At 45.5% G+C, this 25,926-nt stretch overlaps 1 protein-coding gene across 2 annotated transcripts in view; it reads left to right on the top strand.

Moving 5' to 3' along the window:
* DOT1L (DOT1 like histone lysine methyltransferase) overlaps window positions 1-25,926 on the top strand; it is a 422,415-nt gene that overhangs the window by 258,262 nt on the left and 138,227 nt on the right. For both annotated transcript variants that reach the window (XM_063914793.1, XM_063914792.1), the window contains exons 8-14: window positions 5,484-5,539; window positions 7,213-7,292; window positions 8,461-8,529; window positions 21,172-21,278; window positions 22,612-22,653; window positions 23,347-23,430; window positions 23,717-23,951. In XM_063914793.1, coding sequence (XP_063770863.1) covers window positions 5,484-5,539; window positions 7,213-7,292; window positions 8,461-8,529; window positions 21,172-21,278; window positions 22,612-22,653; window positions 23,347-23,430; window positions 23,717-23,951 — 673 coding nt within the window. The remainder of the gene's footprint in view (window positions 1-5,483; window positions 5,540-7,212; window positions 7,293-8,460; window positions 8,530-21,171; window positions 21,279-22,611; window positions 22,654-23,346; window positions 23,431-23,716; window positions 23,952-25,926) is intronic.

The raw sequence follows: 25,926 nt of genomic DNA, 5'->3' as shown, positions 1-25,926 counted from the left end.
AAGACTTTTAGGTTTTTTTTATTTTCAGGGAGACCTGCTGGCAACAGGCTCCCTGCATCGTGGGACTGAGGGGAGAGACGCAGACCTACTTCTGTGAGTTTCAAGGCTCTTCTTAGGCTACTGGACACCATTAGCTCCAGAGGGTCTGATCGCTAGGTACGCCTAGATGCTCATTCCCGGAGCCGCGCCGTCACCCCCTTGCAGAGCCAGAAGTCAGAAGACGGGTGAGTAGAAGAAGGTCAGAAGACTTCAGTGACTGCTTTGAGGTACCGCACAGTGTCAGCGCTGCGCGCCATGCTCCCACACACACACACGGTAGCACTACAGGGTGCAGGGGGGGGGGGGGCGCCCTGGGCAGCGTTAACCTCACAAATGGACTGGCAAAAGTGGTATAAAGTGCTGGGGGCACTAAAACCAGACCCCTGCCAGTATAAATATGTGGGAAAATAGCGGGACTGAAGTGCGCCATTAAGGGGGCCAGGCTTAGCCCTCACAGCTCTAATCAGCGCCATTTTCTCTTCAGAGTGGCAGAGACGCTGGTCCTGGCCTCCTACACTGCTGTCCAAGTAACAGGGTGCAAAATGGGGGGGGGGCACAGTAATTTGGTGCCGTTTCATTAATATTACAAGCGCTAACAGGTCTGAGGCATTATATTAAACGTTTCAGAAGCGGGATAGGCGCTGGGTTGTGAGCTGGCAAAACTGCCTCTGTGTTTCTCTAACAGGCTTTGCTGTGGGTCTGTCCCCTAGTGGCCCAGTGTGGTTGTGGGTGTCGGTACGCGTGTGTCGGCATGTCTGAGGCTGAGTGCTCTTCCCAGGAGGAGGCTGGAGTGGGGACAGAAAAAACTGTGGGAGTGGCGCTGTCTGCATCGCCGACTGCTGTTTGGGTAAATGTTTTGAGTGTTTTGAATGCAAATGTGGCTCGATTGAATAAGAGATTAGATAAATCTGAGTCTCAGAACCAGGCATGGAGACAATCCATGGAGGATGCATTGTCACAAGTCCAGACCCCCTCGGGGTCACAGAAGCGTTCATTTACCCAGATAGCGGATACTGACTCTGACTCCAGTGTCGACTATAATGATGCCAGGTTGAATCCTAAACTGGCTAAGAGCATTCAGTACATGATTGTGGCGATAAAAGACGTGTTACATATCACGGAAGATCCTTCTGTTCCTGATACTAGGGTCTGTATGTATAAAGGAAAGAAACCTGAGGTAACGTTTCCTCCCTCTCATGAACTGAATGCTCTTTTTGAAAAGGCTTGGGAAAATCCTGACAAAAAGTTAGATTCCTAAGAGAATTCCGGTGGCATATCCGTTCCCCTCTGGGGACAGGGAAATGTGGGAGTCAACTCCCACTGTGGACAAGGCTCTATCGCGTCTGTCCAAAAAGTTGGCGCTTCTGTCTCCTGACATGGCAGCCCTAAAGGATCCTGCGGATCGTAAGCAGGAATAGACATTGAAATCCATTTGTCACTACAGGTACGCTGCTCAGACCTGCCGTTGCATCGGCATGGGTGAGTTGCGCTATTGAGAAGTGGGCAGATAACTTGTCATCTGATATAGATTCCCTGGATAGGGATAGCATTCTTTTGACACTGGGTTATATCATGGACGCTGCAGCCTACCTAAAGGAAGCTGTGAGGGATATTGGCCTTTTCTCGGCTAGGAGGCCATTGTGGATTCATCAATGGAATGCTGATGCTGACTCTAAGAAGGCTATGGAGTCTCTGCCGTATAAAGGTGGTGTCTTGTTTGGTGACGGCCTCGCTGACCTGGTGTCTACGGCTACCACAGGTAAGTCATCATTTATACCTTATGTCCCTACACAACAAAAGAAAACGCCCCACTATCAGATGCAGTCCTTTCGGCCCAATAAATACAAAAAGGTACGAGGGTCTTCCTTCCTTGCTACTAGGGGAAGAGTAAGGGGAAAAAGGTCACCGGCTGTGGCAGGTTCCCAAGAGCAGAAGTCCTCCCCGGCTTCTGCCAAATCCACCGCATGACGCTGGGGATCCTCTGCACGATCCTCTGCACGTCTCCAATTCTTCAGTCAGGTCTGGGTTCGCTCGGCCCTGGATCCTTGGGTATTAGAAATAGTAGCCCAATGGTACAAATTGGAGTTTCAAGACGTGCCCCCTCACCGATTTTTCAAATCGGCCTTGCCAGCTTCTCTTCCGGAAAGGGAGGTAGTATGCGCTGCAATACAAAAGCTGTGTCAAAATCAAGTCATTGTCACGGTACCCCCGTCACAGCAGGGAGAAGGCTTTTATTCGAGCCTGTTCGTGGTCCCGAAGCCGGATGGCTCGGTCAGACCGATTCTGAACCTAAAATCCCTCAATTTCTATCTAAAAAAAATTCAAATTCAAGATGGAATCTCTCAGAGCAGTGATCTCCAGTCTAGAGGAGGGGGATTTTATGGTGTCGGTCGACATACAGGATGCCTACTTACACGTCTCCATATATCCTCCACATCAGGCTTACCTGAGGTTTGCTGTTCAGGATTGTCATTACCAATTTTAGACGTTGCCGTTTGGTCTTTCCACGGCTCCGAGGATTTTCATCAAAGTAATGGCGGAAATGATGGTTCTCCTGCGCCAGCAAGGAATCATAATTATCCCGTACTTGGACGATCTCCTGATAAAGGCGAGATCCAAGGAGCAATTACTGAAAAACGTTACGCTCTCCCTGACAGTTCTGCAACAACATGGTTGGCTCCTAAACTTGCCAAAATCACAGTTGGTTCCGACAACACGGCTGTCATTCTTGGGTATGATTTTGGACACAGAATTAGAGAGTCTTTCTTCCAGTGGAAAAGGCTCTGGAAATCCAGAACATGGTCAAACAGATTCTGAAACCGGCAAGAGTGTTGATTCATCAATGCACTCGGTTGCTGGGGAAGATGGTGGCGGCCTACGAAGCCATTCAGTTTGGCAGGTTCCATGACAGGGTGTTTCAGTGGGACCTGTTGGACAAGTGGTCTGGGTCTCACCTACACATGCACCGGAAAATAATCCTATCTTCCAGGACCAGAATCTCTCTCCTGTGGTGGCTGCACAGTTCTCACCTGCTAGCGGGACGCAGGTTCGGGATCCAGGGTTGGATCCTGGTGACCACGGATGCAAGTCTCCGAGGCTGGGGAGCAGTCACACAGGGGGAAACTTTCCAGGGAAAATGGTCAAGCCAGGAAGCTTGTCTGCGCATAAACATTCTGGAATTAAGGGCCATTTACAACGGCCTTCTGCAAGCGGAACATCTTCTTCGTCTTGATTCAGTCGGACAACATAACAGCAGTGGCGTACGTAAACCGCCAGGGCGGAACAAAGATCAGAGCGGCAATGGCGGAGGCCACAAAAGTTCTTCGCTGGGCGGAAAGACATGCAATCGCTCTGTCAGCGGTCTTCATTCCAGGCGTGGACAACTGGGAAGCAGACTTCCTCAGCAGACACGATCTCCATCCAGGAGAGTGGGGTCTTCATCAAGAGGTCTTTGCAGAAGTGACAAGTCGTTGGGGAGTTCCTCAAATAGACATGATGGCGTCTCGCCTCAACAAGAAACTTCAGAGATATTGTTCCAGGTCGAGGGACCCTCAAGCAATAGCGGTGGACGCCCTAGTTACACCGTGGGTGTTTCAGTCGGTCTATGTGTTCCCTCCACTTCCACTCATTCCAAAGGTGATAAAAATCATAAGAAGAACAAGGGTTCAGGCGATACTCATTGTTCCAGACTGGCCAAGGAGGGCATGATATCCGAATCTTCATGAATTACTCATAGGAGATCCCTGGCCTCTTCCTCTACGAGAGGACCTGTTACAGAAAGGACCATGCGTGTATCAAGACTTACCGCGGCTGCGTTTGACAGCATGGTGGTTGAACGCCAAATTCTAGCCCGAAAGGGTATTCCCAGTGAAGTCATTCCCACACTACTTCAGGCTAGAAAAGAAGTAACGGCGAGGCATTATCACCGTATTTGGAGAAAATGTGTCTTGGTGTGAATCCAAGAAGGCTCCTACGGAAGAATTTCAGCTGGGGCGTTTTCTCCATTTTTTGCAAGCAGGTGTGAATGCGGGCCTAAAGTTAGACTCCAAGTACAAATTTCGGCCTTGTCAATTTTCTTTCAGAAAGATTTGGCCTCCCTTCCAGAAGTTCAGACCTTCGTGAAAGGAGTGCTGCACATCCAAACTCCCTTTGTGCCCCCAGTGGCACCATGGGATCTTAACGTGGTGTTGCAGTTCCTGCAATCTCATTGGTTTGAACCTTTTACATAAGGTTGAGCGCAAATTCCTCACTTGGAAAGTGGCCATGCTGTTGGCCTTGGCATCCGCAAGGCTCCATGTAGATAGAGCGGAGTTGAGAACTCGTCAGCAATTTCTACCAAAAGTGGTTTCATCGTTTCACATGAACCAACCTATTGTGGTGCCATTGGCTACTGAAGCATTGGCGGAATCGAAGTCTCTCGATGTGATCAGAGCTTTGAAATTTATGTCTCCAGAACGGCTCAGATTAGGAGGCACTGTTTGTCAATTATGATCCCAACAAGATTGGGGCTCCTGCTTCCAAGCAGACTATTGCACGCTGGATCTGTAATACGGTTCAGCATGCTCATTCTACGGCAGGATTGCCGTTGCCGAAATCGGTGAAGGCCCATTCTACAAGAAAGGTGGGCTCATCTTGGGCAGCTGCCCGAGGGGTCTCGGCGTTACAGCTTTGCCGAACGGCTACTTGGTCGGTTTCAAACACTTTTGCTAAGTTCTACAAGTTTGATACCCTGGCTGAGGATGACCTCATGTTTGGTCAATCGGTGCTGCAGAGTCATCCGCACTCTCCCGCCCGTTCTGGAGTTTTGGTATAAACCCCATGGTTCTTGAAGCGTACCCAGCATCCTCTAGGACGTATGAGAAAATAGGATTTTAATACCTACTGGTAAATCCTTTTCTCTTAGTCCATAGAGGATGCTGGGCGCCCGTCCCAGTGCGGACTCTAGCTGCAGTACTTGTTTAATAGTTATTGCTTGTGTTACACAAAGGTTGTGCTTTGGTTATGGTCAGCATGTTGCTGATTTTGTTCATGCCGTTGACTGGAATTCTGTTAAATGCCAGGTTGTACGGCGTGTTTGGTGGTGTGAGCTGGTATGTATCTCACCCTTAGTTTAACTATAAATCCTTTTCCTCGAAATGTACGTCTCCCTGGGCACAGTTCCTATAACTGGAGTCTGGAGGAGGGGCATAGAGGGAGGAGCCAGTTCATACCCATTCAAAGTCTTAAAGTGCCCATGTCTCCTGCGGATGCAGTCTATACCCCATGGTTCTTGAAGCGTCCCCAGCATTCTCTACGGACTAAGAGAAAAGGATTTACCGGTAGGTATTAAAATCCTATATTTTTTATTTTTATTTTTTTATAATTTATGTAAATATGTAGTGTTTTTTCTTTGCTCTCCAATATTTTTCTTTTCACAAAATTAAACTATTTTATATTTTATTTAGCTGGAACGTGGAGACTTCCTCTCAGAGGAATGGAGGGACAGAATTGCCAATACCAGGTGCGTCGTCTGTTCAATTTTGAGTGTCCCCTATGCCCTTTTACCTGACATGCATAACCCTAAGTGGTCTGGGGTTTGGAGTTACTCATCTGAACTTGCGCTTCGTTTTTCTTTATTTTTTTATTTATGCGGATCCTGAGGGACAAATTCAATTAATTTATCTTCCAGATATAATAGGCAGAATCCGCCTTCTACAGTTAACACACAGATGCCATCGTGGCCCAACCATTTTTTAGTAGTTTACGCACACAATTTAATCTACCACTATGTTTTAACAACTTTATTACTACCAAAAGCAATAACATCTACCTCCTAGCTGTGTACTTAACTATTCTTTGTTTGGGTTCTCCATATTCAACAGATTCCATAATTTTTAAATCCAATTTGCAGTGTGTGTAGGTGGCTATCCATCCCCTTGCGCTTTAGTGATTGGTAGTCCTTGTTCCTGAGAGTGATGAGGAGGCAGCAGAAGTTCTGCTTTACATTAGTATTTTGCATTTCTGGTCCATTTGACACTAAATAGACATGGAATGTTTTCAGTTGTATCTATTAGACAATTTTTTATTTTTTTTTACATATCAAATTTGTCATTTGACTGAAATATACTACAATCCTGAAAACACAGTAATATAAAGTTATCAGTGTAGTTTTTTATGGTGTGTAGACATACATTATTTTTCATTTCATATGGGTATGAAACAAAGATTATACAGTACATACAGTACATTATACTATATATACCAGAATATAAATATTGATGCCCATCCTGTAGTTTGAGAGTGTTACGTTCTGTAATACAACAAAAAAGAAATACCAAGAATGGTGCTCGGGCGCAATAAGGGCTGTTGTTCTAATGCTGCTGCTAAACAACAGGATTAGTCAATCCTGATACCTGAACATACACAAAAAGAAAAACGATAGCAGCGCTGAATTCAATTGATATTAAAAAAACCTTTGAAAGACCTTTGAAAAAGCTGCAGGACCTGCAGCGAAACGCGTCAGGTGCCATCCTCACCGTCTATTTGTTGCTGAATCAGTGCCCGGACCATACTGGACATCCAGAGTCTACTTTTTGAAGGATCTAAACAGGCATACCAAGGACCCTTCCGCAAGCCAAGCTCCGCATACTGGTGAGGATTGAGATTACGCTACTAACTCCCAACTGAAAGATCTTCTATGGGACTTTTCTCCCTCCAGCGGCACAAGAAGCGGTAATAATCCTTTTGGGACTGTGCAATCAGCTCCTAAGCCTATATATTCTGCCTAAACTGGTGTCCAGTTATTTAAAGGAACGGACATTTCTGGTTCATTAATTATGTCGGTGGTCATATTGACTTTTAATTGGTTATTAATCAGAGTTATTAAATAAATATTTTAATCTGTTTTCATCCAATATATCTCACATTTTTTTAATATCAATTGAATTCAGCGCTGCTATCGTTTCTTTCTTTTTGTGTACGTTCTGTAATAGCATGACGAGTGAGCCAGTGTGACTTCCAAATTAAATAGAATCGCAAAATATAATATGCACAGCTTGGTACCAAGTCAGGCTAGTGCTTTAACCCATTTTGTGAAAGCCTAAATACAGTCTTATGATGGGGGGGCTTTAGGTTGGAAAGAGGGTGGCAAAACATTGTGAAAGTTCCCAGATTAACATTACTATTATCTTGCAGTGTTATTTTTGTGAATAATTTTGCCTTTGGTCCTGAGGTCGACCACCAGCTAAAGGAGAGATTTGCCAACATGAAGGAAGGTAATGTATTGACCCACAATAATTCGCAGTTTGGAGTTCTGTTTTCCAATTTCTGGTGTTTGTCAAGAAAAATGGGTTGGGCAGATGTTCTAGTTCATAATGTTATATGCGACACATTTGTTTCCTTATATCATTAATGGAAAACTATATTCATCATACCTGTCTGGGTTATGTATCTATTATGTCTTTAATAGTGTGTTTGGAACAAGTGTCTGTATTACTACTTTTGTGGTTTGCTGAAAAAATATTTTGCTAGGACAGACCTCGGAACACTACATTTGTCCTTGTTTCCTTACTATGCACACTCATCCTTCTAATGTCTATGATGTAGTCTTTGGATCACTTTGGGCCATACTTGTGTTGTCCGAGACAGTTATCGGTGGTTATTGTTACTGTATTAATATTTTTTTTTTCATTACTGCAGTGTTTTTTTCCTCATCATTTTGGTGTTATGTTTTCTTGACATATTTAGCATATGTGTACATTGATTGTTAAGAAGCGTACTAAAGACACACACAGAGCATTTACCATATGATGTCTCTAATAAAGCTATAGAGAAATATAACTGTATGAAAGAGCATTGTACGGGATAGCCTTTTTGAAAGTGATTTGACAATGCTTGCAACAAGCAGCCCATTTCAAGCATCAAATGTTTTTTTTTCCAGATAAGATCTTCTTCTAATATTGTGTGTGAAAAAGGTCCAAATCTGCACCACTCCCCTTCCATACTGCAGATTGAAGTACTTTTACTTTCTTATTAGATATTTATTTTTAAGGGAGGGAGAGGGAGCAGAAAGGACCACATAACAGTGTAATGTCCCTTTTAATTAGAAAAACACTGTTTATCCGAAACCAGTTAATAAAAAATATATATATATTATTATTTTTTTTCACTGATCTGGCTCACAACCCTCTATGCTGACTATAATTAAATAGCCATGGACTGAATTTATAAATCTGTTAAAAACTGGGTCTCCAGCAAGTTGCTACTTTTGGATTAACATCCGAGAGGTTGGAAATCATGAAACTAGTGTTTTTAGAGTGTTTTGTTTTTAGAGTGTTTTATTTTTGGCTATAACAGCATAGTAATTTTGCCCCTCAGCAACTGTTTTAACACATTTCTATGACCATTAATTCATTTTTCTTTTATCCACCTTCACTCCCTCAGGTGCCAGAATTGTATCCTCCAAACCATTTGCACCTCTGAACTTCCGAATTAACAGCAGAAATCTGAGTGGTGAGTTTTGTATTCATTTGTGTTCTACTAATAAGCAATACTGTGAAATCATATAGTTAAAGGATGTAAATTGAAAGCAGGAGAGATGGGAGTTTAAGGGGTTTCAACAAGTAGAAGTAATATAAAATAAGACTCTTTCCATCAAAAAAACAGTGCGAGTAAAATACTGTAAATAATGCCAAATTGTTGTACATAACTTTAGTAGTGTTCATTCTAGCACCCTACACCTTTCAAAACCTGTGCAGTTCCTCTTTTCTGCCTGGGGTGTCGCTATCTGCTGTGGTGCTTCTCCGCACACTCTGATCTGTAACTCAGTGCTGTGATACAGACCGGTGTGTGCTGAGAAGAACCAGAGCAGAGAGCGACACCCCAGGCAGGAAAGAGGAACTGCATGGATTTTGAATGGTGCAGGGTGCTAGAATGAACACTACTTTAGGTCTGCATTAAGTCAGACTGTTGACCTGGCTTTGTACCTGAATTAGAAGAAAATAAATAAAAGGGAAAAACTAATTGAGTTTGCCATCTGGTTTAAATCTCTGATTCCTATACAATTATTATGGGTAAGCAAATCTTCTAGGCGTCAGTCCTTAATTTATGATATCTTTTAGACCAGATTTGTGTTTACAATGAATGTGGTCCATTTAGCAACAGTCACAACTTGAACTTGTGAATATTTATTTCTCTTTCATCCACTAGGGGACACTGGAGTCCTATACAGTAGGTGTGTGAAGCTTGCAACCGGAGGTGTAGCAGGCACAATCTAAAATTAGCATAGTCTGCACAGCCGGCTCCTCCCCCTTCACATCCCTCCTCCCTCAGTTTTGAAAATTGTGCTGGACGGTACAGCACATGGAGCTCTGAGCTCCTGACTAAAACTTAAAAAGGGCTGTGTCAACCTAGCTAAAAGGGGGACAAGGCTACTTCATATTGGAGAGACAATGATCCCTATTGAAGGGATCTGCATCTCTCTACAGGAGATCCTCTAATCCACCTGAGCACTGGAAGACCGTGAGTACTGGTTATATAATAGGGGCCCTTGTTAGGTTTTTAATTTAATTATTTATTTATTTTCCCCTGTCAGCATATCTTAACACAGCGCAGCGGTCACCGGCAGGCAGAGCTTGAGCGGGGCTGGAAAGGCGCGCCAAGAGTAGCAGAGCGCACACCATACAAAGTCTCCCACTTAAAAGATCACCACAGCGGAACGGGGGGCAGTCAGGAAGCCTCCCGCACTGTGCAGCCACTGATTAGCGCTACGGGACTTTGTGACAAGGTCCCGGAGCGCGCACACTAGACAGCCGCTAGCATGCCGATCCTATCAGCCGGGCGCCGCTACGGGACTTGACAGAAGGGTCCCGCAGAGCGCACACCACACAGCCGCGTGAAGCCGATCCGATCAGCCGGGCACCACTACGGGACTTGACAGAAGGGTCCCGCAGAGCGCACACCACGCAGCCGCGTGAAGCCGATCCTATCAGCCGGGCACCCCTGCGGGACTTCACAGAAGGGTCCCGGAGCACGCGCGCTCGGGGGGATCGATGGGGGGTAGAGACGCTGCAGTTTTTTACAGCGCGGCTGAGGGGATTCTTTCAGCCGCGTGAGTATAGAGGCTACACTCAGTGACAGCGCGCCTCCCCATATATGTAGAAGCGCTGGCTAGTAAAAGAGCAAGGCTAGTGAAAATAGCCTGGAAAATGTTTGATACGCATTTAAACATTTTGTGAAGTGCCTAATAACTTAGAGGGGGCCATGTTACTTATACAAACTGGCGCCATTCCGAGGGGCAGGGATCAGCCCTCCCCCTCGTATAGAAACAAGAGGGATAGTTTGGTTGTAACAACAGCTCCCTCTGCTGGTAAACGTATATATTTAGAAAGAGGATCTCCTGAACAGAATAATTTACTTTACCATTTATATTTTCAAAGGACTTCTATTACAAAGATCCTGAAGAAAATACACGGAAGCAAGCGGATACCACCTCTACCATCGTAGCTGAATTACAGTTGGGATGTGAGGGTTGCGAGTCGGCTGGTAGTTAATAATTAAAATAAATAAATATATATATATATATATATATATATATATATATATATATATATATATATATATATATATATATATATTATTTTTTTATTTATTTTGTCCAGTTCCTTTTCTGTATACAGGAGGGAAAGGCAATTTCAGCCGAATCCGAGATCTTGGCTTCCGTCATCACACAGTCTTTCTCTTCCTAGTTTAAAGGGTGAAAGCGCTGCATAATACCCTGGTAAGGTTTTCAAACAACATGTCTAGAGCACCAACCAAGGCCTCCAAGACCTGTTATGTTTACACGAGATGTAGCATGAAGAGCACGCGGGTTGGCAGTTCCGGGGTGTGCGACTCCTGCTTAGACAAGGACGCTTCACCTGGGAACAGTGCTCTGGCTAGGTCATGGGTAGACAACCTTGCAAATAGAATCTCCAAGGTAATGGCAGAATCGCACAGGCAGCAATCGGAATGGGCTGTGGGATTCTCAAAGTGGATGGAGGTATTTCTCATCAAGTTAACGCCATCCGCACGTGCAGGAACGAATGTGCGCAAGGCAGTTAAAATACCTCTTCCTATTTACCGTAAGCGGGTCTTCTCATTGACGCAGAGGAAGGTGTTAATTGAATCTACCCTAGACGCCGATTTTCCAAAAGAGGACACGGCAATCTCGGGTATTGAGTCTTTAATTGAAGCGGGAAGGAGATCCTAAACTTTAAGGTAAAAGAAGTAAAGGAGCCAGAAGGTTCCGAATTGTTCGAATCCCAAAAGCCGCGTTCAGCAGTGTTTCCCATTTCTAAATCCCTCCAATCTCAAAGGGAGGAGGCTTGAAGACAAATTGACAAACGCTTTCAATTCCGAAAAGGTTTCAAGTGACTTATCCCCTACCTAAGGGTGTAATGGATGAGTGTGAGAATCCACCAGTTGTGGATCCTTCCCTAGGAAGGTTGTCGAAGTAGACAATCTTACCAATACCTAATGTAACAACTTTAAAGGATGCTTCAGATTGTAATGTTGACACAGCTTTAAAGTCAATTTTTGTAGCAGCAGGTGCAGTCACGGAGACCTGCGATCGTCTGTGCTTGGGTCAACAAGGCCATGGCAGCATTGTCTGGACGTATTGTACAGGCTATTGAGGAGGAAGATAGCTTAGAAGAGATTACCCAGCTGGACATTCGATAATCTGCTTCATACTTGTGTCAAGCCTTAAAGTATTAGCAGAATAGTCGCGGATCTCCGCATTGGCCATATCGGCTTGACGGATTTTATGGCTCAGAGAAGGGCAAGGAGACTCTGACACCAAGAAGGCGGTATAATCCATCCCCGTTGGGGGGTGACATGCTTTTCGGTTCAGAGTTGGATAAGTGGATTTCGCAGGCTACAGCAAAGAACTCCACCTTTCTGCCTTCTCCTTATACGAGAGCCACTCCACAGGTTAGGAGAGGCTATTCGGGACCAGTGTTTAATTCATTTAGATCACAGTCCTTTCAGGCCCGAGGAGTTTTCGGTACACAAGTACGTGGGGGCAGAGGTAGAGGCCGCTCACAGGCAGCAACCAGAACATCTGGGCCAACATCTCACCAGATTTTGAGAAAACTGGATTTTCAACAGAGGCCTTAGTCAGTTTTTTTATTTTTTATTTACAATACAGTACTGACAGCAGTTCAAAGGTTGCTATGATCGGAGGTCATTATTCCAGTTCCCGCCTCTCAAGAGGAACAGGTTTCTATTCCAATCTTTTTGTCATGCCAAAACCAGACGGTCAGACAGATACTAAATTTAAAGGTTTTAAACCTGTTTCTAAGGGTCTACAAACTCCAGATGGAATCAATCCAGTCGGTCATTGCAGGCTTAGAACAAGGCGAGTTCAGGGTATCCATGGACATAAGGGATGCATATATGCATATCCCAATCTGGACTCCTCACCAGGCTTACTTAAGGTTCGCACTGGTGATGGATCACTACTAATTCAGGGCCTTGCCGTTCGGTCTATCATCAGACCCAAGAATCTTTACGAAGATCATGACAATTAGGGTTGCAGGTTTGAGACTGTTGGGGATCCCGATTATACCTTATCTAGACGATCTACTGATCAAGGCATCATCTCAGGTACTGCTGATCAAGGATGTTCGGACATCTCATCAATTTCTCATTCGACGGGTGGATTGTGAATTTCCAGAAATCCAACCTCATGCCGACTCAACTGATTCATTTCCTCGGTCTCATCTTGGACAGGGTACAATTGAGAGTATTGCTTCCACAGAACAGGGTCCAAGACTTAGAGATTAGTGGCTCAGGTACTGAGGACACAAACTGTTTCTCTTCACCTCGGTGTGCAACTTCTCGGGAAGATGGTGGCGTCGTTCGGAGCTCTGCAGTACGGCAGACTAAATTCCCGACCATTCCAGATGAACCTCATTGCTCAGGGAGCAGGTTCGCACTGGCTTTGACATCGAAGAATCAGACTTCCACCACGCATACGAACCTCCTTAATTTGGTGGTCGTTGCACAGGAATCTCACAGCAGGAAAGAGATTTGGGATTGGAGGATCCTAACAACGGATGCCAGTCTCGGAGGCTGGGGTGCTGTCCTGGAGGAACATCAGTTTCAGGGCAGGTGGACGTTCAGGAGAGCAGACTACCCATAAACATTCTCGAGCTGAGAGCGGTTTAAATGCGCTTCTCTTAGCCGAAGACCCTAGTCATGGGTAAACACTTAAAGATACAAAAAAAAAACAACAACAAAAAGATCATCACGACGGCTTACATAAACCGTCAGGGGGGAACTAACAGCAGGACGGTGTTCCAGGACGCCACAGAGATCTTGTGGGCAGAAAGGGCGAAACATCATCCTCTCGGCAGTGTTCAGAGTTGGGGTCTACCTCCAGTCGACCTACTGACGTCTCGGCAAAACCATCAGCTGCCCAGATATGTGTCCAGGACAGAAGGAGTTGGACGCATTGACACTTCCTTGGTGTTACAGGAGGGTTTACATTTTTCCACCTTTCCCCCTCATACCCAGGTTTCTGACACGGTTGAAACGAGAGCGAGTGTGGGCGATCCTAATCGCACCAGATTGACCCTGCAGGAGTTGATACTCAGATCTGCGAGGGTTACTAGCGGAAGATCTTTCGCGGGTACCTCAGAGAGAGGACCTGCTATCTCAGGGCCCGTTCCAACACCTAGACCTGACCAGGCTGCGTTTAACGGCGTGGCTCTTGAAACCCGGATCTTAAGAAACAGGGGGATACCAAGACCGACCACTCCTACGATAATTGCCGCTAGGAGGCCGGTCACAGCCATGCACTACTACAGGATTTGGAAGAGGTACATGGAGTGGTGTCAAGAACATGGATGGACTTCGACGAACTTCCGGTTATCCAGACATCTACTTTTCCTTCAGGCCGGTCTGGATGTAGGACTAAGGCTGGGCTCTCTGACGGTTCACATTTCGTCTCTCTCCATCCTATTTCAACAACGGTTAGCATCCTGGCCAGAGGTTCAAACCTTTTTTTACAGGGGATTCTGCAGATACACCCCCCTTTCTCTGACGTCCTAGTGGATGCTGGGAACTCCGTAAGGACCATGGGAAATAGCGGGCTCCGAAGGAGGCTGGGCACTCTAGAAAGATCTTAGACTACCTGGTGTGCACTGGCTCCTCCCACTATGACCCTCCTCCAAGCCTCAGTTAGATTTCGTGCCCGGCCGAGGTTGGATGCACACTAGGGGCTCTCCCGAGCTCTTAGAAAGTAATAGTCTTAGATTTTTTTATTTTCAGTGAGACCTGCTGGCAACAGGCTCACTGCAGCGAGGGACTAAGGGGAGAAGAAGCGAACTCGCCTGCTTGCAGCCGGATTGGGCTTCTTAGGCTACTGGACACCATTAGCTCCAGAGGGATCGACCGCAGGCCCAGCCTTGATGTTCGGTCCCGGAGCCGCGCCGCCGTCCCCCTTACAGAGCCAGAAGCAAGAAGATGGTCCGGAAAATCGGCGGCATGAAGACTCTGTCTTCACCAAGGTAGCGCACAGCACTGCAGCTGTGCGCCATTGCTCCTCTCACACACTTCACACTCCGGTCACTGAGGGTGCAGGGCGCTGGGGGGGGCGCCCTGAGGCAGCAATAAAAACACCTTGGCTGGCTAAAATACCTCAATATATAGCCCCAGGGGCTATATATGAGGTAAATACCCCTGCCAGAATTCCATAAAAAACGGGAGAATAGGCCGCGAAAAAGGGGCGGAGCCTATCTCCTCAGCACACTGGCGCCATTTTCCCTCACAGCTCCGCTGGAAGGAAGCTCCCTAGCTCTCCCCTGCTGTCTACAAAGGGTTAATAAAGAGAGGGGGGGGCACTAAATTTAGGCGCAGTATACATTATATATAAAAACAGCAGCTATAGGGGACATAACTCAGTTAGTCCCTGCATTATATAGCGCTCTGGTGTGTGCTGGCATACTCTCACTCTGTCCCCCCAAAGGGCTTTTGTGGGTCCTGTCCTCTGTTGGAGCATTCCCTGTGTGTCTGCGGTGTGTCGGTACGGCTGTGTCGACATGTTGAATGAGGAGGCTTATATGGTGACGGAACAGAGGCCGATATATGTGATGTCGCCCCCTGTGGGGCCGACACCAGAGTGGATGGATAGGTGAAAGGTATTAACCGACAGTGTCAACTCCTTACATAAAAGGGTGGATGACGTAACAACTGTGGGACAGCCGGCTTCGCAGCCCGCGCCTGCCCAGGCGTCTCAAAGGCCATCAGGGGCTCAAAAACGCCCGCTCTCTCAGATGGCAGACACAGATGTCGACACGGAGTCTGACTCCAGTGTCGACAAGGTGGAGACATATACACAATCCACTAGGAACATCCGTGACTTGATCCCGGCAATAAAAAATGTGTTATACATTTCTGACTAACCCAAGCACCTCTAAAAATGGGTTTTAGGTTTGGGGAGAAAATACAGGCAGTGTTTTGTTCCCCCATCAGATGAATAAATGAAGTGTGTGAAAAGCGTGGGTTCCCCCGTTAAGAAACTGGTAATTTATAAAAAGTTACTGATGGCGTACCCTTTCCCGCCAGGTGGATAAGTTACGCTGGGAGATATCCCCTAGGGTGGATAAGGCGCTCACACGTTTGTCAAAAAAGGTGGCACTGCCGTCTTAGGATACGGCCACTTTAATAGGTACCTGTTGATAAAAAACAGGAGGCTATCCTGAAGTCTGTATTTACACACTCAGGTACTAGACTGAGACCTGCAGATAGTGCTGCTGCAGCGTGGTCGGTGACCCTGTCAAACAGGGATACTAGTTGGCAAACATAAAAACATATTAAAGACGTCGTCTTATATATGGGGGATGCACGCACAGAGGGATATTTTGCCGTCTGGCATCCAAAATAAATGTAATGTCCATTCTGTCAGGAGGGTATTAGAGACCTGTCACTGGACAGGTGATGCTGACTTAAAAAGCGCATAGAGAGCCTTATAAGGGTGAGGAATTATTTGGGGATGGTCTCTGGGACCTCGTATCCACAGCAACTGCTGGGAAGAAATAATTTTACCTCAGGTTTCCTCACAGACAAAGGTACAGTCCTTTCGGCTTCAGAAAAGCAAGCGGGTCAAATGGCGCTTCCTTTCTGTACAGAGACAAGGGTAGAGGGAAAAAGCTGCACCAGTCAGCCTGTTCCCAGAATCAAGATTCTTCCCCCGCCTCCTGTGAGTCCACACCATGACGCGGGTGCTCCACGTGTAGCCAGGTACGGTGGGGGGCCGTCTCAAAAATTTCAGCAATTAGTGGGCTCGCTCACAGGTGGATCCCTGTTTCTTTCAAGTAGTATTTCAGGGGTACAAGCTGGAATTCGAGATGTCTCCCCCCAGCCGTTTCCTAAAATATGCCTTGCTGACAACTCCCTCAGGCAGGGAGGCTGTGCTAGAGGCAATTAATAAGCGGTATTCCCAGCAGGTAATACTCAAGGTGCCCCTACTTCAACAAGGACGGGGTTACTATTCCACACGGGTTGGGGTACCGAAACCGCATGGTTCGGTGTGACCCATTTTATATTTAAAATCCTTGAACACATACATAAAAAAATTCAAGTTCAAGATGGAATCGCTCAGGGCGGTTATTGCAAGCCTGGACGAGGGGGATTACATGATATCCCGGGACATCAAGGATGCTTACCTGCATGTCCCCATTTACCATCCTCGCCAGGAGTACCTCAGATTTGTGGTACAGGATTACCATTACCAAGTCCAGACACTGCCGTTTGGACTGTACATGGCACAGAGGGTGTTTTATCAAGGTAATGGCCGAAATGATGATACTCCTTCGAAAAAAGGGAGTTGTAATTATCCCGTACTTGGACAATCTCGTTATAAGGGCGAGGTCCAAGGAGCAGTTGTTAGTCGGGGTAGCACTATTTTGGAAAGTGCTACAACAGCATGGTTGGATTCTAAACAGTCCAAAGTCACAGCTGGTTCCTATGACACGTCTACTGTTCCTGGGGATGGTTCTGGACATAAACCAGAAATAGTGTTTCTCCCGGAGGAGAAAGCCAAGGAGTTGTCATCTCTAGTCAGAGACCTCCTGAAGCCAAAATAGGTAGCGGTGCATCATTGCACGCGAGTCCTGGGAAAAATGGTAGCTTCCTACGAAGCAATCCCATTAGGCAGGTTCCATACAAGAACTTTTCAGAGGGACCTGTTGGACAAGTGGTCCGGATCGCATCTTCCGATGCATAGGCTGATAACCCTGTCTCCAAGGACCAGGGTATCTCTACTGTGGTGGCTGCAGAGTGCCCATCTTCAAGAGGGCCGCAGGTTCGGCATACAGGACTAGGTCCTAGTGACCATGGATTCCAGCCTTTGAGGCTGGGAGGCAGTCACACAGGGAAGAAATTTCCAGGGACTTTGGTCAAGTCAGGTTATTTCCCTACACATAAATATTCTGGACCTGAGGGCCATTTACATCCCCTGAGGCCGGCAAGGCCTCTGCTTCAAAACCAGCCGGTACTGATCCAATCAGACAACATCACGGCAGTCGCCCATGTAAACCAACAGGGCGGCACAAGAAGCAGGATGGCGATGGCAGAAGCCACAAGGATTCTCCGATAGGCGGAAAATCATGTGTTAGCACTGTCAGCAGTGTTCATTCCCGGAGTGGACAACTGGGAAGCAGATCTTCTCAACAGACACGACCTCCACCCGGGAGAATGGGGACTTTTTACTCCAGAAGTCTTCCAATAGGATTGTACACCATTGGGAAAGGCCACAGGTGGACATGATGGCGTCCCGCCTCAACAAAAAGCTATAAAAGATATTGCACCGGGTCAAGGGACCCTCAGGCGATAGCTATGGACGCTCTGGTAACACCGTGGGTGTACCAGTCGGTTTGTGTTCTCCCCTCTGCCTCTCATACCAAAGGTACTGAGAATAATAAGAAGGCGAGGAGTAAGAACGATACTCGTGGATGGCCAAGAAGAGCTTGGTACCCAGAACTTCAAGAATTTATATCAGAGGACCCATGGCCTCTGCCACTCAGACAGGACCTGCGGCAGCTGGAGCCCTGTCTGTTCCAAGACTTACCGCGGCTGCGTTTGACGGCATGGCGGTTGAACGCCGGATCCTGAAGGAAAAGGGCATTCCGGAGGAAGTCATTCCTACGCTTACTAAAGCCAGGAAAGAGGTTACAGCAACTCATTATCACCGCATATGGCGAAAATATGTTGCATGGTGTGAGGCCGAAAGGGCCCCAACAGAGGAATTTCAACTAGGTCGATTTCTGCATTTCCTGCAAGCAGGAGTGACTATGGGCCTTAAATTGGGTTCCATTAAGGTACAGATCTCGGCTCTGTCGATTTTCTTTCAAAAAGAACTAGCTTCAGTACCTGAAGTTCAGACATTTATAAAAGGAGTGCTGCATAGTCAGCCCCCGTTTGTGCCTCCTGTGGCACCTTGGGATCTCAACGTGGTGTTGAGTTTCTTAAAATCACATTGGTTTGAACCACTAAAAACCGTGGATCTGAAATATCTCACGTGAAAGGTGGTTATGTTATTGGCCTTGGCTTCTGCCAGGCGAGTATCAAAATTGGCGGCTTTGTCTTGTAAAAGCCCTAATTTGATTTTCCATATGGATAGGGCAGAATTGAGGACTCGTCCCCAGTTTCTCCCAAAGGTGGTGTCAGCGTTTCACCTGATCCAGCCTATTGTGGTGCCTGCGGCTACTAGGGACTTGGAGGACTCCAAGTTGCTAGACGTTGTCAGGGCACTGAAAATATATGTTTCCAGAACGGCTAGCGTCAGAAAATCTGACTCGCTGTTTATCCTATATGCACCTAACAAGCTGGGTGCTCCTGCTTCTAAGCAGACTATTGCTCGTTGGATTTGTAGTACAATTCAGCTTGCACATACTGTGGCAGGCCTGCCACAGCCAAAATCTGTCAATGCCCATTCCACAAGGAAGGTGGGCTCATCTTGGGCGGCTGCCCGAGGGGTCTCGGCTTTACAACTTTGCCGAGCAGCTACTTGGTCAGGGGCAAACACGTTTGCAAAATTCTACAAATTTGATACCCTGGCTGAGGAGGACCTGGAGTTCTCTCATTCGGTGCTGCAGAGTCATCCGCACTTTCCCGCCCGTTTGGGAGCTTTGGTATAATCCCCATGGTCCTTACGGAGTTCCCAGCATCCACTAGGACGTCAGAGAAAATAAGAATTTTCACCGGTAATTCTATTTCTCGTAGTCCGTAGTGGATGCTGGGCGCCCATAACAAGTGCGGTTTATCTGCAATACTTGTACATAGTTATTGTTAACTAAATCGGGTTATTGTTGAGCCATCTGTTGAGAGGCTCTATTGTTTCATACTGTTAACTGTGTTTCATATCACGAGTTGTACGGTGTGATTGGTGTGGCTGGTATGAGTCTTACCCGGGATTCAAAATCCTTCGTTATTGTGTACGCTCGTCCGGGCACAGTACCTAACTGAGGCTTGGAGGAGGGTCATAGTGGGAGGAGCCAGTGCACACCAGGTTGTCTAAGATCTTTCTAGAGTGCCCAGCCTCCTTCGGAGCCCGCTATTCCCCATGGTCCTTACGGAGTTCCCAGCATCCACTACGGACTACGAGAAATAGAATTACCGGTGAGTAAATTCTTATTTTTTCTTCGTCCTACTTCACCATGGGACTAAAATTTGGCGTTGGAATTTCTGGGATCACCAACTTTTGAGCCATTGGCAAGAACAGACCTGAAATATCTCTCTTGGAAGGTCACATTATTGCTTACATTGGCTTTGGCCAGGCGGGTTTCTGAGTTGGGAGCCTTATTGTGTAAGAGTCCCTTTTTAATTTTTCTTGAGGATAGGACAGAATTACGTACAAGAGCAGATTTCCTTCTTAAGGTTGTTTCGGGGTTTCATGTAAACCGGCCAATTGTGGTTCCATCGTTCCAGGGTCTCGCAGATGGGGACGTGTCCTTGGCTGTTGTCCGAACTTTACAGGTATACGTACAAGTTGCGTCGTCCTTCAGAGGGTCGGACCATTTGTTTGTTGTTTATTATGAGCCTAAGAGGGGTTGGCCAGCATCTAGGCAGTCTTTGTCTAGATGGTTTCGACTTGCCATTCGGCTAGCTTATATTTCCTGTGGCAAGACAGGTTCTGGTTCAGACGGGTGCTCATACCACCCGATCAGTGGGTGCCTCATGGGTGGCTGCCAGAGGTGCTTTCACTACTCTTTGCAGAGCGGCGACGTGGTCCTCAGTCCACACGTTTGCGATAATTTACAGGTTTTATCCCTTTGCGTCCGAAGACTTTAAGTTCGGACGTTTAGTTTTGCAGGCCACCGACAGCACTCCCTCCCTTGGGGATAACTTTGGGACGTCCCCTACTGTATAGGACTCCAGTGTCCCCTAGTGGATGAAAGAGAAAAGAGGATTTTGGTACTTACCGATAAATCCATTTCTCTGAATCCTCTAGGGGACACTGGACGCCCGCCTCGGTGCTGTCACCCTGCTGTGTTCAAAGTTCTTGTTTAAACAGTTCGTACAAACGGCGTTAGTTCTTCGGATACGCGTTTTCTTGGATACTGTTTGATATGTTGTAAGGTTCGGTTCCTCGCCATGTGCTATAGTATCATGTCCTATTCTCTCAGTCCAATTTTCCAAACTGAGGGAGGAGGGATGTGAAGGGGGAGGAGCCGGCTGTGCAGACTATGCTAATTTTAGATTGTGCCACACCTCCGGTTGCAAGCTTCACACCCCTACTGTATAGGACTCCAGTGTCCCCTAGAGGATTCAGAGAAATGGATTTATCGGTAAGTACCAAAATCCTCTTTTTATTGGTTGTTCCAAAGTGCAGATAAATGGTATGATGTAGCAATTTCGTTCACCTACTTGCCATTACTATGTACTGGAATAAAAGATGTACACCTCACTGTTGTTTTCATTTTTGGTGTGATGACTGATTTGCTGTGACATGTAAATATAAAATATTCCTGTTTAACGAGCTCATGGTTGCTGTTGTGTTCGACAATTGTAACAAATTATAACATACAGATAATAACGTTCTCGCCATCAAAACTGATAAGCGAGCAACTTGTGTAAAGTTACTGTATAAATGTTTTTTCTCTCTTCCAGACATTGGCACTATAATGAGAGTTGTTGAACTGTCACCACTCAAGGGCTCTGTCTCCTGGACTGGGAAGCCAGTTTCTTATTACCTGCACACCATAGACCGGACTTTAGTGAGTAATCTTCTCATCCACCACATTATTTACCAGCATACCTCACACATGTAGCACCTCCCATAATTTAAACTCTGCGTTTCTGCTTATATGGTGGTCAGTATTGATCAGTTTGTTGATTAAATGACCGCCTACTTTCATTGAATTGTAAGAAGTGCCCCCTGTTTAACTCCCGTCCTTGACTCACAGGGTTTTCTTGCACTATGTTCCTATTACAAAAGGAAGTGTCCTCACTGTAGATCATAATTCTTGGAAGAAAGATATTCTATGCACAATCTGTAAAATTCTAGATTCTTCTTTCTTTTGCTTAACCCCTTCACTGCTGACGGGTTTTTTTCTGCATGATTTCACCACTAAAACAATTGCAACCAGCTTGAGTCTACATACAGGTTTTCACAAAAAAAAAATATATATTCTCTTAGTAAATCCTTACAAGTAATAATTTTGTATGTTAATTTTTGCTGTCTCAATGTAAATATTAATGTGTAAAATTAATATTGCAGCCCAACAACCCCTCCTATTTTATTTTTTTTTAAAGTAGGAAACCTACCGCATTAAATCATGGGGAGCATAGTTTTGAAATAGTAGTAGATTTACATAGTTCAGACGAGTGTGCCCCCCCCCCCCCCCCCCTTCTCCCTCCAATCGGGTACAATGTGTTCTTCTACCATTGCACTGGGTGATAATTGCCTTGTGATTGCAGCTGATCGCTAGACAATAGCTGCTAAGGGACCATGTCATTTCAAAGAGTACGTAGTGCCTTCCTGTCTGAATATGGAAAACGCGTGTTTTTCCATAGGTTAAAGACTGGTAATCACAAGACAGTAGCTATTAGAGGGCCCGATTATTTGAAAGTGGGCACCCCCTTCTTCAGTGTGGGTGCTCCTGAGTTTATGGATACCAGGTTGAGGGAGATATTTTCCGAACCGTGGAATTCATGATTTATCTTTAGTGTAGAGAATTTTGCTTGGTGATCACACTAATCATTTATAGACTTATTTTGAGGGGTCCCCATTTTTGGTTCCAGGGTTAGGGCAATAGAGGGATTTATAGTCCCACCCCTATGTTTTCGTTTTTCTTTAATCCCCCCCCCCCCCCCCCCCCACCTCTTTTTTACTAAACTGCACGTGCTGACATCCGAACCTGGCTCCATGGTTAGAAGACAGTCCCCACTTGTTGTTGGACCAGTGGAGAAAGAGCTGGGGGTTTGGTTTTTTTTTTGCAGGTTAGATGTATATACAAATGAGGAGTCCCACTCATCTGCAGTGAAGGGGTTTAAAAATGTAATAGAAAATATATTGTAACTTGTAGTGTTTATTCTTTTTCTTTACAGCTTGAAAATTATTTTTCCAGTCTGAAAAACCCAAAACTCAGGGTGAGTCTTAAAGCTTAGAAAAAAAAAAAAAAGTGTTGTTTTTTTTTTTTTGTGGTGTTTGTTTGCATCCATTTTCTTATTGGTATAGACTGTTTAGTATTGTACAACCTCAGCAGTTAACTAATGGGTTGAAATCCTAAAATGGATTGTTGCAACACAACAGTTAAGGGGGGGGGGGGGGGGGGGTACACACGGAGAGATTTGTACTTAAATTCTTAGCAATCTGACTAGAGTGCTTAGAAGTTAAGCACAGATCTCCGTGTGTATGCCCATAGCGATAGCAATGCGTGGCCCCGGGCGTCGCTATCACTGACTCTAGATTTGGAATGCATGCCAAATCTAGTTAGAGCGGTCATTTCACTGCTGGGTGAAATGAGCGTCCCCCTCTCACTCGACACACATCGCGCTGAGTGCAGAGCGGGGGGAGAGATGTGTGCTGAGTGGTCTGTGCTAGATCTCAGCACACATCTCTCTCGTGTGTACAGGGCTTTAGGGTCAATCCATATAATTATGGTTGTGGAACTGGTGCACTACCAAGTTTTTATGACTTGTTTAAATATATTTATTTTGTAAATATCCTGATGTCCTGTTTTATTTTTTTTTAACCATTAATATACATTCTTTTTAGACAACAGTAATATATTTTAGGTATATTACTAAATAAATAATACATTACAAAACTATTTATTTTAGGAGGAGCAGGAAGCAACACGAAAAAAGCAGCAGCGGGAAGTTAAGAGCAATACCACCACCCCTACAAAAGTGCTGGAAACCAAGGTATGCCCTGTACATAGTTTATACCATGGACAACCATGTATATATTTGAACTAGTTCCTGTACTCCAAAATATAGCCATAAGCATGAATTGTATTCTCACAGTAGAAATTATTCTTCAGTATATATCACCACTATTAATAAAAGCATGAGAGAAGTTCTGCTTCTCAATGTGAAATGTAAGCTTTGAAGAAAGATGGATAAGAATTGTGAAAATGTGTGCTAAGCCTGTATCTTTTTCGGCCCATACTGTCTGCTCTGTTGAAACAAATTTCTTGACTTGTTCTAGGATTCTGGCACTGAGGAGGAGAAGCCAGCTTCTGTGAAAAAGGCTTCACCAACCAAAGCGCGCAGGAAACTCGGGAAGAAGGGCAGGAAAATGGCCGGTCGGAAAAGAGGACGTCCCAAGAAACTTATCTCATCTGCTAGTGAACACAAGCCCTCCAAATCCCCAACTGCACTGGAAACCCTACATTCACAGAATGGCCCTCCACCTCAGTCACCAACACAGTCAAGCCCTCAGGGTAAGCAAACTGTGTGGTGTTTAAAAATGATGAACTCCTTTCTGATTTAGAGCCTTTCTGGACTTTTCCAAATGGCTGCTAGCATGTCAGGGCATGTAGACATATTTTGTGAAGATGAAATGTTTTGTGGTGTTTGTTTTATCTTGTGTTTTGTTTGGGTTGTTTTTTTTTGGGGGGGGGGGAGGCGCTTTAAATTAAATGTTCTATATTGTGAATTTTCAAAAAGTTGACAAAAGCAAAAAGGAAACCTTTACGGAGTGAAAATATGCATAGATGAGGCGAGAGTCGTACATGTAACACGACAGCCAAAATGCATGTAGATCACCTAGTACAGGTATATATATGAACCAACACATATACTTTACAGAATCTCTATGGGCTATACCAGGTTAATGTGTTCTCTATAAAGGAAATTACCTAGTATATACAACTTCAGAAATAGAACAATCTTACAGCACCATAAACTTATTTCGTCCATGCCCCACACATCAATAAAATTACAAATTAGTGCACCAGATCAACTCTTGAACGAAGCCAGCACCCAGGGTTAGGTCCAGCAGCATTGCTGTTATCCACCTGGGCTGGTGTTGTAGCTAAAGGGTGATTTAGCCACTTAATCCATATGCTCTTGAACTGTGAGTCCACAATTCTAGCCAGTTATACAAATTTCCTTATCCTCCACTAGGGGGCACAGGGATACTCCTGGGTATTGCTGGAGAGGAGAGAGTCTGGGCACGAGCTAGTTCACTATTTTTCCGTTAGCCCAGGTCGCCCTCTCTTCCCTGCTTAGCCAGTTTTTAAGCAGACAGGAGTGGGTGTCTTTTGAATGGGGGCTTTTCTTAAGTGGTCCCCTATTGGTTTTCTTTATCAAATGTATTTTTCATTTACTTTGGTTTTACTGAGCGGCCCTCACTGCTGCTCCAACACCAATCACTGGTGGAGGCAGCTGCGGCGACTGGGTTGGTGACTTCATGCTATGGGACTCCAGAAAGGGAATGCACACACTGCAGTCGGCAGCATTTGACCGTGCAATTGTAGTATTGACAAAGGACAGACAAGTCTTGTATACCTGACAAGTAGGAACCATCCATGAGTGAGCAATGCAAAGTTTGCATGCGTACATAAGTTAACTGAAAATTATCTAGTATACCTATCCAGTAATTCTTCTGTGACACCCAAGACATAAATATACCCCTGTATGTGAAATTGCCCCAAATACCCTTTCACAAAAGACCCGATTGAGACGTTCGCACAGTAAATACCAGAAAGTTGCAACATTGGCACCAAACTTAGGACAGTTTGACCCAGGCCTGACCTAAATTTAAATAAATGGTCAGAAGTTAAATATATCATGTGAAACAGAGTTGGATTTGCTGGAAGCAAGTAGATTATCTAAGAGGTGTATTCAATAAGGGATCCGGTCTGAAGATCGACAGTGTCTAGGTCGACAATGTTTAGGTCGACATGGATGGAAGGTCGACAGGGTTTCTAGGTCGACATGTGCTAGGTCGACATGTCTAAAGGTCGACATGAGTTTTTCACATTTTTCTTTTTTTGAATTTTTTCATACTTAACGATCCACGTGGACTACGATTGGAACGGTAAAGTGTGCCAAGCTAAGGCACCATGCCCGAAGCATGGCGAGCGAAGCGAGCCATGCGAGGGGACTCGGTGCACTAATTTGGGATCCCGGTCACTTTACGAAGAAAACGACACCAAAAGATAAAAAATCCTCATGTCGACCTTTAGACCTGTTGACCTAGTACATGTCTACCTAGAAACCCTGTCGACCTTCCATCCATGTCGACCTAGTGACTGTCGACCTAAACATTGTCGACCTAGACACTGTCGATTTGATGAACCACACCCATTCAATAACTGTCGGAAGCTTCCATTTTGTTGGAAAGACGGCAGCTTCCGATAGAAATAGGTCGGAAGGGGTTTTGACCTATTCAATAGGGGCTGATTTTTTCCG

The sequence above is a fragment of the Pseudophryne corroboree genome, chromosome 1 (assembly GCF_028390025.1).
Source record: "Pseudophryne corroboree isolate aPseCor3 chromosome 1, aPseCor3.hap2, whole genome shotgun sequence".
Lineage (NCBI taxonomy): Eukaryota > Metazoa > Chordata > Amphibia > Anura > Myobatrachidae > Pseudophryne > Pseudophryne corroboree.
This window is presented reverse-complemented; position numbering and strand designations above follow the sequence as displayed.